Here is a 14,154-nt window from a genome sequence, read left to right on the forward strand (position 1 = left end):
AGCAGGAACAGCAACACCATCAGCAACACCATCAGCAACACCATCAGCAACACCATCAGCAACACCATCAGCAACACCATCAGCAACACAACCAGCAACACAACCAGTGACTCAACCAGTAACTCAACCAGTGACACAACCAGTAACTCAACTAGTAACTCAACCAGTAACACAACCAGTAACTCAACCAGTGACACAACCAGTAACTCAACCAGTGACACAACCAGTAACTCAACCAGTAACTCAACCAGTGACACAACCAGTAACTCAACTAGTAACTCAACCAGTGACACAACCAGTAACTCAACTAGTAACTCAACCAGTGACACAACCAGTGACACAACCAGTAACTCAACTAGTAACTCAACCAGTGACACAACCAGTAACTCAACTAGTAACTCAACCAGTAACACAACTAGTAACTCAACCAGTAACTCAACCAGTAACTCAACCAGTGACACAACCAGTAACACAACCAGTGACACAACCAGGAATAACACCAGAAACATTTTTGACAAGTTTAAATGGCATAGTTTGAGTTTGGTCGACGTCGGATAGCACACACTATAATAAATATGTTGGATATAATAAATATGATAAATATGATAAATATTAGTGGTGCTATTCCAACACGAGCAAACAATGATTTTGATGCAACATTAACAGACCCCGGAAGCAGATTCCACAAGCTTTTCTTCTGCACCATCTGAAACAACTTGCACGGTGACTTATACAACTCAACCTGTGATTATATGATCCCGCTGTGCCTTGTTGATACCCCTAGTGCATATGCGTCCTCGACATTTTTCGTCCCCCGTACAAGATCATACGACAAAGGCGCCATTTTGTCGCAGGATCTGCCAAGTTCAGAATAAATGTGTGAGTCAGCAGCTACACTAGTGCAATGTTGTGGTAGGCTATGGGAAACGGTAGCAGAGGTCAGTGGGCTCCCCTGCTTTGGGATCATGGTTGGGTTTGTGATATAGTCATCCGTGAAGCAGCAACAGAGGTAACATCAGAAATAGCATCAGTGACAGTATCGGTGGTAGCTTTAGACAGAGAAGGGAATTTCTAAGGACCATATCAAGCAACTCTGGGCGGGACGAGATCACCTTATTGAAGGCTTCTTCTGTGACCTGCAGTATGGGGACCCTCTTATAAAGTGTAATGAAGTCGCCCTCAGAATGGCTCTTAGTTCCCAGTTTAGTGCTATTCATGTAATGGATGTCTGCAAAGTTAACTGCAGCTCAGATCTATTGGCACAATTCACCGCAGTATGAATCGACGGGAGTCTTAAACTTGTCAAAGTGGAAGAAATTGATGTTTTTCTGGTTAATATTGTTTTTATTTTTAGTTTGTGTTGTGTTTTTCGTGTTTTGTGTTTCTTTTGTGATATCGATATCACACTAGTTCAAATGGTTGAGGTAGCGACGGTTGTTGTTGTTGTTGTAGTTGTTGTTGTTGTTGTAGTAGTTGTTGTTGTAGTAGTTGTTGTTGTTGTAATAGTAGTTGTTGTTGTTGTTGTAGTTGTTGTTGTAATAGTTGTTGTTGTTGTTGTTGTTGTAATAGTTGTTGTTGTTGTAATAGTAGTTGTTGTTGTAATAGTTGTTGTTGTTGTTGTTGTTGTTGTTGTTGTAATAGTTGTTGTTGTTGTAATAGTTGTTGTTGTTGTAATAGTTGTTGTAGTTGTTGTAGTTGTTGTTGTTGTTGTTGTTGTTGTTGTTGTTGTTGTTGTTGTTGTTGTTGTTGTTGTTGTTGTTGTTGTTGTTGTTGTTGTTGTTGTTGTTGTTGTTCTTCTTTTAGCAGCAGTTGTTGTTGTTGTTGTTGTTGTTGTTGTTGTTCTTTTAGCAGCAGTTGTTGTTGTTGATCATCACTTTCAGCCAAAACAACTTTTTCTATTAACTCCTTCTTTTCTGCCCGTTTCTTTAGCCATGCAAACGGTTTGAACAGAGTCGTTTTGCTCTTCTTGAACCATGAAAACGGTTTAAACAGAGTCTTTCTGCTCTTCTTGAGCCGTGCAAACAATTTGAACAGTGGTATCCTACTCTTTTTAGGCTCCTTTAATTGATTCATACAGGAATCGTTTTCCTCTGGAATCCTAATATCCACAGAAACAAAATCGCAGTCCTCTGAGTTTTGGGTATTCCAATTGGTTCTTTCAACTGAGCTCACAGCATCTGACAAGGGGGCTGATACCAGTAAGACAGATGTATACGGTATATCCGCGTTTCCATCTATGGTTTCAATAGCAACATGAAATGGAAATGCGCTTGGAACGTCATAGGGCGAGCTAGACTCTAATTCTGGTATAACAGATGTATACGGTACATCCGCGTTTCCATCTATGGTTTCAATAGCAACATGATATGGAGCCTCTCTCGGAATGATTTCATCATCATACACCGAGCTAGACTCAAATTCTGATAAGGCAGATGTACATGGTACATCCGCGTTTCCATCTGTGGTTTTAATAGCAACATGATATGGAGCCTCTCTCGGAATGATTTCATCATCATACACCGAGCTAGACTCAAATTCTGATAAGGCAGATGTACATGGTACATCCGCGTTTCCATCTGTGGTTTCAATAGCAACATGATATGGAGCCTCTCTCGGAATGATTTCATCATCATACACCGAGCTAGACTCAAATTCTGATAAGGCAGATGTACATGGTACATCCGCGTTTCCATCTATGGTTTCATTAGCAACATGAAATTGAAGTTGGCTTGGACTGTCATAGGGCGAGGTGAAGCTGTTATTGGATGCCTCCTCTACTTGTGAAGCACTCCTCAGGATTGTTACTGTGTCAGATTCCGTAATTATATCCTCCCTCCTTGTCTGGCGACTCTCGGAGGAAAAATCAATTCCAATATTTACTGGACCTCTAAGTTTATCATAGATCAAACTTGACTCTGCATTTTGCAAAACAACTGATTCTGACGCAACTGATACTTCTGTGCCATCCAGCATATCCATAAAATCATCGGGAAAAACACGTGGATCCTCCGCAATGCGTACAAAGATCGACTTTGGTGGAGAGAAATGCGGAGGGCTGTTCTTTGGTGGCTGCTTTGCATTCTCAGCTTCTAAAGCGCGCCTTCTAATTAATGGTATTCCCGTTGATGGCTCTGTGTAATCCAGCTTATTCTGAAAAATCTCGCCATAAGTTTCAGTTCCAGCTTTTCTTAGATACCTGGAGTCCCTATAGACTGAGCTGGGTTCTAAGATTGGTGAGCCTGATGACTCCCCTGGAAGTAAAAACCGAACCTTGGGTTTGGCGGGTTCGGAATCCTTTGCAAAGACATTTTGAAAACAGTTATTGAAAAAGGGCATTGTTAATTTTTAAATTGTAGTCTTCCTCGATTATTGATGATAAAATCTGGTTAAGGTTATCGAGTAAGGCTTGGTTGTATGTTTAATTCTGGTAAAAGAAAGAAGAAAAAGGAAAAGAAGAAGAAGAAAAGGGTAAAAGAAGGTTTGAGGTCACAAGGGTTTTGTTTGTGGATATTTATACTTCACCAGGTAGCCCTCCAGTCACGCCTTGTGGTTGGGGATTAACAAGTAACTTGTGTTATGCCATATACATTTTGGTTGCAAAACCCGCGAAGAAGTGAGGGGAACAGAAGGGCGAGGAAGTCCCTTCTGGTAGCTCAGCAGTGCGTGTGCAATTGTATGCGCTACCAAACGCGTCATATCAAAAAAACCAAATGGGTGCTGCCAATAGTGTGTGGCTGTATCAGATAGCGGACGACCAGAGTGGATAAATTGTATGTTTGGATGCATGTTGGCTCAACACAATCTACAACCTTATACATCCTGCAATGCATTCTATCTCCACAAACAATTCTCGACTCATTGCAAGTTTGACGGCAATGAGTCGAGAATTGTTTTTGCGTGTTGATTATTCCAGCAAGTCTGGTGCGAATTTACAGGGAAACATTTTTCTACTGAAGTTTGAGGAAAACTGTGGGCTCAGCTACTCCCTCCCCTTCTCCCCGCCCCATACATTTACATCATATAGGCCGGGTTCCAGGTTGAACCCTACGTTGGATCCTATATCAGTTCTAGAACATAGGGGGAATCGTGCTCCTATCAATGCTGCTGCCCACTGTAGTGGTTTTTGTAAAGTTTTATGTAAAGTTTTTTGTAAAGTATACACGCACCCGCGCGTCCATCTTATGTGTATCTAACCTGTACCTTACCTGTATCCTACCTGTCTCCTACATGTGTCTTACGTGTATCCTACGTGTATCCTACGTGTTTCTTACGTGTATCCTACGTGTATCCTACGTGTATCTAAGGTTGACTCGTTCACAGCAGCTCACGTGCGCGCACACATACACATACTCCAACCCGAGATACTCCAGTTTACAATGACAGCGATTGCGCGAAATATACAGAACGTTCAATTTGAGAAATAATTTGTAGGCTGAGTGCGAAATAGAAAAATGGTTCAATTACAAATAGCAGAGTGCATACAAAAACAGAAAGGTGTGTTAATATTAAAAAAAAAGTGCAAAGATTAATAGCAGGAACAGCAACACCATCAGCAACACCATCAGCAACACCATCAGCAACACCATCAGCAACACAACCAGTGACTCAACCAGTAACTCAACCAGTGACACAACCAGTAACTCAACTAGTAACTCAACCAGTAACTCAACTAGTAACACAACCAGTAACTCAACTAGTAACACAACCAGTAACTCAACCAGTAACACAACCAGTAACTCAACCAGTGACACAACCAGTAACTCAACCAGTGACACAACCAGTAACTCAACTAGTAACTCAACCAGTAACTCAACCAGTGACACAACCAGTAACTCAACTAGTAACTCAACCAGTGACACAACCAGTAACTCAACTAGTAACTCAACCAGTGACACAACCAGTGACACAACCAGTAACTCAACTAGTAACTCAACCAGTAACACAACCAGTAACTCAACTAGTAACTCAACCAGTAACACAACTAGTAACTCAACCAGTAACTCAACCAGTAACTCAACCAGTGACACAACCAGTAACACAACCAGTGACACAACCAGGAATAACACCAGAAACATTTTTGACAAGTTTAAATGGCATAGTTTGAGTTTGGTCGACGTCGGATAGCACACACTATAATAAATATGTTGGATATAATAAATATGATAAATATGATAAATATTAGTGGTGCTATTCCAACACGAGCAAACAATGATTTTGATGCAACATTAACAGACCCCGGAAGCAGATTCCACAAGCTTTTCTTCTGCACCATCTGAAACAACTTGCACGGTGACTTATACAACTCAACCTGTGATTATATGATCCCGCTGTGCCTTGTTGATACCCCTAGTGCATATGCGTCCTCGACATTTTTCGTCCCCCGTACAAGATCATACGACAAAGGCGCCATTTTGTCGCAGGATCTGCCAAGTTCAGAATAAATGTGTGAGTCAGCAGCTACACTAGTGCAATGTTGTGGTAGGCTATGGGAAACGGTAGCAGAGGTCAGTGGGCTCCCCTGCTTTGGGATCATGGTTGGGTTTGTGATATAGTCATCCGTGAAGCAGCAACAGAGGTAACATCAGAAATAGCATCAGTGACAGTATCGGTGGTAGCTTTAGACAGAGAAGGGAATTTCTAAGGACCATATCAAGCAACTCTGGGCGGGACGAGATCACCTTATTGAAGGCTTCTTCTGTGACCTGCAGTATGGGGACCCTCTTATAAAGTGTAATGAAGTCGCCCTCAGAATGGCTCTTAGTTCCCAGTTTAGTGCTATTCATGTAATGGATGTCTGCAAAGTTAACTGCAGCTCAGATCTATTGGCACAATTCACCGCAGTATGAATCGACGGGAGTCTTAAACTTGTCAAAGTGGAAGAAATTGATGTTTTTCTGGTTAATATTGTTTTTATTTTTAGTTTGTGTTGTGTTTTTCGTGTTTTGTGTTTCTTTTGTGATATCGATATCACACTAGTTCAAATGGTTGAGGTAACGACGGTTGTTGTTGTTGTTGTAGTAGTTGTTGTTGTTGTAATAGTAGTTGTTGTTGTTGTTGTAGTTGTTGTTGTAATAGTAGTTGTTGTTGTAATAGTTGTTGTTGTTGTTGTAATAGTTGTTGTTGTTGTAATAGTAGTTGTTGTTGTAATAGTTGTTGTTGTTGTTGTTGTTGTTGTTGTTGTTGTTGTAATAGTTGTTGTTGTTGTAATAGTTGTTGTTGTTGTAATAGTTGTTGTTGTTGTAATAGTTGTTGTAGTTGTTGTAGTTGTTGTTGTTGTTGTTGTTGTTGTTGTTGTTGTTGTTGTTGTTGTTGTTGTTGTTGTTGTTGTTGTTGTTGTTGTTGTTGTTGTTGTTGTTGTTGTTGTTGTTGTTGTTCTTCTTTTAGCAGCAGTTGTTGTTGTTGTTGTTGTTGTTGTTGTTGTTCTTTTAGCAGCAGTTGTTGTTGTTGATCATCACTTTCAGCCAAAACAACTTTTTCTATTAACTCCTTCTTTTCTGCCCGTTTCTTTAGCCATGCAAACGGTTTGAACAGAGTCGTTTTGCTCTTCTTGAACCATGAAAACGGTTTAAACAGAGTCTTTCTGCTCTTCTTGAGCCGTGCAAACAATTTGAACAGTGGTATCCTACTCTTTTTAGGCTCCTTTAATTGATTCATACAGGAATCGTTTTCCTCTGGAATCCTAATATCCACAGAAACAAAATCGCAGTCCTCTGAGTTTTGGTTATTCCAATTGGTTCTTTCAACTGAGCTCACAGCATCTGACAAGGGGGCTGATACCAGTAAGACAGATGTATACGGTATATCCGCGTTTCCATCTATGGTTTCAATAGCAACATGAAATGGAAATGCGCTTGGAACGTCATAGGGCGAGCTAGACTCTAATTCTGGTATAACAGATGTATACGGTACATCCGCGTTTCCATCTATGGTTTCAATAGCAACATGATATGGAGCCTCTCTCGGAATGATTTCATCATCATACACCGAGCTAGACTCAAATTCTGATAAGGCAGATGTACATGGTACATCCGCGTTTCCATCTATGGTTTCAATAGCAACATGATATGGAGCCTCTCTCGGAATGATTTCATCATCATACACCGAGCTAGACTCAAATTCTGATAAGGCAGATGTACATGGTACATCCGCGTTTCCATCTGTGGTTTTAATAGCAACATGATATGGAGCCTCTCTCGGAATGATTTCATCATCATACACCGAGCTAGACTCAAATTCTGATAAGGCAGATGTACATGGTACATCCGCGTTTCCATCTGTGGTTTCAATAGCAACATGATATGGAGCCTCTCTCGGAATGATTTCATCATCATACACCGAGCTAGACTCAAATTCTGATAAGGCAGATGTACATGGTACATCCGCGTTTCCATCTGTGGTTTCAATAGCAACATGATATGGAGCCTCTCTCGGAATGATTTCATCATCATACACCGAGCTAGACTCAAATTCTGATAAGGCAGATGTACATGGTACATCCGCGTTTCCATCTGTGGTTTCATTAGCAACATGAAATTGAAGTTGGCTTGGACTGTCATAGGGCGAGGTGAAGCTGTTATTGGATGCCTCCTCTACTTGGGAAGCACTCCTCAGGATTGTTACTGTGTCAGATTCCGTAATTATATCCTCCCTCCTTGTCTGGCGACTCTCGGAGGAAAAATCAATTCCAATATTTACTGGACCTCTAAGTTTATCATAGATCAAACTTGACTCTGCATTTTGCAAAACAACTGATTCTGACGCAACTGATACTTCTGTGCCATCCAGCATATCCATAAAATCATCGGGAAAAACACGTGGATCCTCCGCAATGCGTACAAAGATCGACTTTGGTGGAGAGAAATGCGGAGGGCTGTTCTTTGGTGGCTGCTTTGCATTCTCAGCTTCTAAAGCGCGCCTTCTAATTAATGGTATTCCCGTTGATGGCTCTGTGTAATCCAGCTTATTCTGAAAAATCTCGCCATAAGTTTCAGTTCCAGCTTTTCTTAGATACCTGGAGTCCCTATAGACTGAGCTGGGTTCTAAGATTGGTGAGCCTGATGACTCCCCTGGAAGTAAAAACCGAACCTTGGGTTTGGCGGGTTCGGAATCCTTTGCAAAGACATTTTGAAAACAGTTATTGAAAAAGGGCATTGTTAATTTTTAAATTGTAGTCTTCCTCGATTATTGATGATAAAATCTGGTTAAGGTTATCGAGTAAGGCTTGGTTGTATGTTTAATTCTGGTAAAAGAAAGAAGAAAAAGGAAAAGAAGAAGAAGAAAAGGGTAAAAGAAGGTTTGAGGTCACAAGGGTTTTGTTTGTGGATATTTATACTTCACCAGGTAGCCCTCCAGTCACGCCTTGTGGTTGGGGATTAACAAGTAACTTGTGTTATGCCATATACATTTTGGTTGCAAAACCCGCGAAGAAGTGAGGGGAACAGAAGGGCGAGGAAGTCCCTTCTGGTAGCTCAGCAGTGCGTGTGCAATTGTATGCGCTACCAAACGCGTCATATCAAAAAAACCAAATGGGTGCTGCCAATAGTGTGTGGCTGTATCAGATAGCGGACGACCAGAGTGGATAAATTGTATGTTTGGATGCATGTTGGCTCAACACAATCTACAACCTTATACATCCTGCAATGCATTCTATCTCCACAAACAATTCTCGACTCATTGCAAGTTTGACGGCAATGAGTCGAGAATTGTTTTTGCGTGTTGATTATTCCAGCAAGTCTGGTGCGAATTTACAGGGAAACATTTTTCTACTGAAGTTTGAGGAAAACTGTGGGCTCAGCTACTCCCTCCCCTTCTCCCCGCCCCATACATTTACATCATATAGGCCGGGTTCCAGGTTGAACCCTACGTTGGATCCTATATCAGTTCTAGAACATAGGGGGAATCGTGCTCCTATCAATGCTGCTGCCCACTGTAGTGGTTTTTGTAAAGTTTTATGTAAAGTTTTTTGTAAAGTATACACGCACCCGCGCGTCCATCTTATGTGTATCTAACCTGTACCTTACCTGTATCCTACCTGTATCCTACCTGTCTCCTACATGTGTCTTACGTGTATCCTACGTGTATCCTACGTGTTTCTTACGTGTATCCTACGTGTATCCTACGTGTATCTAAGGTTGACTCGTTCACAGCAGCTCACGTGCGCGCACACATACACATACTCCAACCCGAGATACTCCAGTTTACAATGACAGCGATTGCGCGAAATATACAGAACGTTCAATTTGAGAAATAATTTGTAGGCTGAGTGCGAAATAGAAAAATGGTTCAATTACAAATAGCAGAGTGCATACAAAAACAGAAAGGTGTGTTAATATTAAAAAAAAAGTGCAAAGATTAATAGCAGGAACAGCAACACCATCAGCAACACCATCAGCAACACAACCAGCAACACAACCAGCAACACAACCAGTGACTCAACCAGTAACTCAACCAGTAACTCAACCAGTGACACAACCAGTAACTCAACTAGTAACTCAACCAGTGACACAACCAGTAACTCAACTAGTAACTCAACCAGTGACACAACCAGTAACTCAACCAGTGACACAACCAGTAACTCAACTAGTAACTCAACCAGTGACACAACCAGTAACACAACCAGTGACACAACCAGTGACACAACTAGTAACTCAACTAGTAACTCAACCAGTGACACAACCAGTGACACAACCAGTAACTCAACTAGTAACTCAACCAGTAACACAACTAGTAACTCAACCAGTAACTCAACCAGTGACTCAACCAGTAACACAACCAGTAACACAACCAGTGACACAACCAGTGACACAACCAGGAATAACACCAGAAACATTTTTGACAAGTTTAAATGGCATAGTTTGAGTTTGGTCGACGTCGGATAGCACACACTATAATAAATATGTTGGATATAATAAATATGATAAATATGATAAATATTAGTGGTGCTATTCCAACACGAGCAAACAATGATTTTGATGCAACATTAACAGACCCCGGAAGCAGATTCCACAAGCTTTTCTTCTGCACCATCTGAAACAACTTGCACGGTGACTTATACAACTCAACCTGTGATTATATGATCCCGCTGTGCCTTGTTGATACCCCTAGTGCATATGCGTCCTCGACATTTTTCGTCCCCCGTACAAGATCATACGACAAAGGCGCCATTTTGTCGCAGGATCTGCCAAGTTCAGAATAAATGTGTGAGTCAGCAGCTACACTAGTGCAATGTTGTGGTAGGCTATGGGAAACGGTAGCAGAGGTCAGTGGGCTCCCCTGCTTTGGGATCATGGTTGGGTTTGTGATATAGTCATCCGTGAAGCAGCAACAGAGGTAACATCAGAAATAGCATCAGTGACAGTATCGGTGGTAGCTTTAGACAGAGAAGGGAATTTCTAAGGACCATATCAAGCAACTCTGGGCGGGACGAGATCACCTTATTGAAGGCTTCTTCTGTGACCTGCAGTATGGGGACCCTCTTATAAAGTGTAATGAAGTCGCCCTCAGAATGGCTCTTAGTTCCCAGTTTAGTGCTATTCATGTAATGGATGTCTGCAAAGTTAACTGCAGCTCAGATCTATTGGCACAATTCACCGCAGTATGAATCGACGGGAGTCTTAAACTTGTCAAAGTGGAAGAAATTGATGTTTTTCTGGTTAATATTGTTTTTATTTTTAGTTTGTGTTGTGTTTTTCGTGTTTTGTGTTTCTTTTGTGATATCGATATCACACTAGTTCAAATGGTTGAGGTAGCGACGGTTGTTGTTGTTGTTGTAGTTGTTGTTGTTGTTGTAGTAGTTGTTGTTGTAGTAGTTGTTGTTGTTGTAATAGTAGTTGTTGTTGTTGTTGTAGTTGTTGTTGTAATAGTTGTTGTTGTTGTTGTTGTTGTAATAGTTGTTGTTGTTGTAATAGTAGTTGTTGTTGTAATAGTTGTTGTTGTTGTTGTTGTTGTTGTTGTTGTAATAGTTGTTGTTGTTGTAATAGTTGTTGTTGTTGTAATAGTTGTTGTAGTTGTTGTAGTTGTTGTTGTTGTTGTTGTTGTTGTTGTTGTTGTTGTTGTTGTTGTTGTTGTTGTTGTTCTTCTTTTAGCAGCAGTTGTTGTTGTTGTTGTTGTTGTTGTTGTTGTTCTTTTAGCAGCAGTTGTTGTTGTTGATCATCACTTTCAGCCAAAACAACTTTTTCTATTAACTCCTTCTTTTCTGCCCGTTTCTTTAGCCATGCAAACGGTTTGAACAGAGTCGTTTTGCTCTTCTTGAACCATGAAAACGGTTTAAACAGAGTCTTTCTGCTCTTCTTGAGCCGTGCAAACAATTTGAACAGTGGTATCCTACTCTTTTTAGGCTCCTTTAATTGATTCATACAGGAATCGTTTTCCTCTGGAATCCTAATATCCACAGAAACAAAATCGCAGTCCTCTGAGTTTTGGGTATTCCAATTGGTTCTTTCAACTGAGCTCACAGCATCTGACAAGGGGGCTGATACCAGTAAGACAGATGTATACGGTATATCCGCGTTTCCATCTATGGTTTCAATAGCAACATGAAATGGAAATGCGCTTGGAACGTCATAGGGCGAGCTAGACTCTAATTCTGGTATAACAGATGTATACGGTACATCCGCGTTTCCATCTATGGTTTCAATAGCAACATGATATGGAGCCTCTCTCGGAATGATTTCATCATCATACACCGAGCTAGACTCAAATTCTGATAAGGCAGATGTACATGGTACATCCGCGTTTCCATCTGTGGTTTTAATAGCAACATGATATGGAGCCTCTCTCGGAATGATTTCATCATCATACACCGAGCTAGACTCAAATTCTGATAAGGCAGATGTACATGGTACATCCGCGTTTCCATCTGTGGTTTCAATAGCAACATGATATGGAGCCTCTCTCGGAATGATTTCATCATCATACACCGAGCTAGACTCAAATTCTGATAAGGCAGATGTACATGGTACATCCGCGTTTCCATCTGTGGTTTTAATAGCAACATGATATGGAGCCTCTCTCGGAATGATTTCATCATCATACACCGAGCTAGACTCAAATTCTGATAAGGCAGATGTACATGGTACATCCGCGTTTCCATCTGTGGTTTTAATAGCAACATGATATGGAGCCTCTCTCGGAATGATTTCATCATCATACACCGAGCTAGACTCAAATTCTGATAAGGCAGATGTACATGGTACATCCGCGTTTCCATCTGTGGTTTCATTAGCAACATGAAATTGAAGTTGGCTTGGACTGTCATAGGGCGAGGTGAAGCTGTTATTGGATGCCTCCTCTACTTGTGAAGCACTCCTCAGGATTGTTACTGTGTCAGATTCCGTAATTATATCCTCCCTCCTTGTCTGGCGACTCTCGGAGGAAAAATCAATTCCAATATTTACTGGACCTCTAAGTTTATCATAGATCAAACTTGACTCTGCATTTTGCAAAACAACTGATTCTGACGCAACTGATACTTCTGTGCCATCCAGCATATCCATAAAATCATCGGGAAAAACACGTGGATCCTCCGCAATGCGTACAAAGATCGACTTTGGTGGAGAGAAATGCGGAGGGCTGTTCTTTGGTGGCTGCTTTGCATTCTCAGCTTCTAAAGCGCGCCTTCTAATTAATGGTATTCCCGTTGATGGCTCTGTGTAATCCAGCTTATTCTGAAAAATCTCGCCATAAGTTTCAGTTCCAGCTTTTCTTAGATACCTGGAGTCCCTATAGACTGAGCTGGGTTCTAAGATTGGTGAGCCTGATGACTCCCCTGGAAGTAAAAACCGAACCTTGGGTTTGGCGGGTTCGGAATCCTTTGCAAAGACATTTTGAAAACAGTTATTGAAAAAGGGCATTGTTAATTTTTAAATTGTAGTCTTCCTCGATTATTGATGATAAAATCTGGTTAAGGTTATCGAGTAAGGCTTGGTTGTATGTTTAATTCTGGTAAAAGAAAGAAGAAAAAGGAAAAGAAGAAGAAGAAAAGGGTAAAAGAAGGTTTGAGGTCACAAGGGTTTTGTTTGTGGATATTTATACTTCACCAGGTAGCCCTCCAGTCACGCCTTGTGGTTGGGGATTAACAAGTAACTTGTGTTATGCCATATACATTTTGGTTGCAAAACCCGCGAAGAAGTGAGGGGAACAGAAGGGCGAGGAAGTCCCTTCTGGTAGCTCAGCAGTGCGTGTGCAATTGTATGCGCTACCAAACGCGTCATATCAAAAAAACCAAATGGGTGCTGCCAATAGTGTGTGGCTGTATCAGATAGCGGACGACCAGAGTGGATAAATTGTATGTTTGGATGCATGTTGGCTCAACACAATCTACAACCTTATACATCCTGCAATGCATTCTATCTCCACAAACAATTCTCGACTCATTGCAAGTTTGACGGCAATGAGTCGAGAATTGTTTTTGCGTGTTGATTATTCCAGCAAGTCTGGTGCGAATTTACAGGGAAACATTTTTCTACTGAAGTTTGAGGAAAACTGTGGGCTCAGCTACTCCCTCCCCTTCTCCCCGCCCCATACATTTACATCATATAGGCCGGGTTCCAGGTTGAACCCTACGTTGGATCCTATATCAGTTCTAGAACATAGGGGGAATCGTGCTCCTATCAATGCTGCTGCCCACTGTAGTGGTTTTTGTAAAGTTTTATGTAAAGTTTTTTGTAAAGTATACACGCACCCGCGCGTCCATCTTATGTGTATCTAACCTGTACCTTACCTGTATCCTACCTGTATCCTACCTGTCTCCTACATGTGTCTTACGTGTATCCTACGTGTATCCTACGTGTTTCTTACGTGTATCCTACGTGTATCCTACGTGTATCTAAGGTTGACTCGTTCACAGCAGCTCACGTGCGCGCACACATACACATACTCCAACCCGAGATACTCCAGTTTACAATGACAGCGATTGCGCGAAATATACAGAACGTTCAATTTGAGAAATAATTTGTAGGCTGAGTGCGAAATAGAAAAATGGTTCAATTACAAATAGCAGAGTGCATACAAAAACAGAAAGGTGTGTTAATATTAAAAAAAAAGTGCAAAGATTAATAGCAGGAACAGCAACACCATCAGCAACACCATCAGCAACACAACCAGCAACACAACCAGCAACACAACCAGTGACTCAACCAGTAACTCAACCAGTAA

At 41.2% G+C, this 14,154-nt stretch overlaps 3 protein-coding genes across 3 annotated transcripts; all 3 read right to left on the reverse strand. All coding sequences in view use genetic code 12, as the record gives it.

Moving 5' to 3' along the window:
- Positions 1–1,401: 1,401 nt before the first annotated feature.
- Positions 1,402–3,818, reverse strand: PVL30_005126 (uncharacterized protein; the record flags this gene model as incomplete). The annotated part of the gene is made up of 2 exons (XM_061119650.1): positions 1,402–3,294; positions 3,810–3,818. The coding sequence occupies 2 exons, from the start codon at positions 3,816–3,818 to the stop codon at positions 1,402–1,404; spliced, it is 1,902 nt and encodes a 633-aa protein (XP_060975633.1).
- Positions 3,819–5,314: 1,496 nt separating this feature from the next.
- On the reverse strand, positions 5,315–8,151 carry PVL30_005127 (uncharacterized protein; the record flags this gene model as incomplete). The annotated part of the gene is made up of 2 exons (XM_061119651.1): positions 5,315–5,457; positions 6,456–8,151. The coding sequence occupies 2 exons, from the start codon at positions 8,149–8,151 to the stop codon at positions 5,315–5,317; spliced, it is 1,839 nt and encodes a 612-aa protein (XP_060975634.1).
- A 2,570-nt stretch (positions 8,152–10,721) lies between these two features.
- On the reverse strand, positions 10,722–13,333 carry PVL30_005128 (uncharacterized protein; the record flags this gene model as incomplete). The annotated part of the gene is made up of 2 exons (XM_061119652.1): positions 10,722–12,809; positions 13,325–13,333. 2 exons carry the CDS (start codon positions 13,331–13,333, stop codon positions 10,722–10,724), a joined length of 2,097 nt encoding a protein of 698 aa, XP_060975635.1.
- Between the last annotated feature and the right edge of the window lie 821 nt (positions 13,334–14,154).

This window comes from Lodderomyces elongisporus, chromosome 7 (genome assembly GCF_030384665.1).
Source record: "Lodderomyces elongisporus chromosome 7, complete sequence".
Taxonomy (NCBI): domain Eukaryota; kingdom Fungi; phylum Ascomycota; class Pichiomycetes; order Serinales; family Debaryomycetaceae; genus Lodderomyces; species Lodderomyces elongisporus.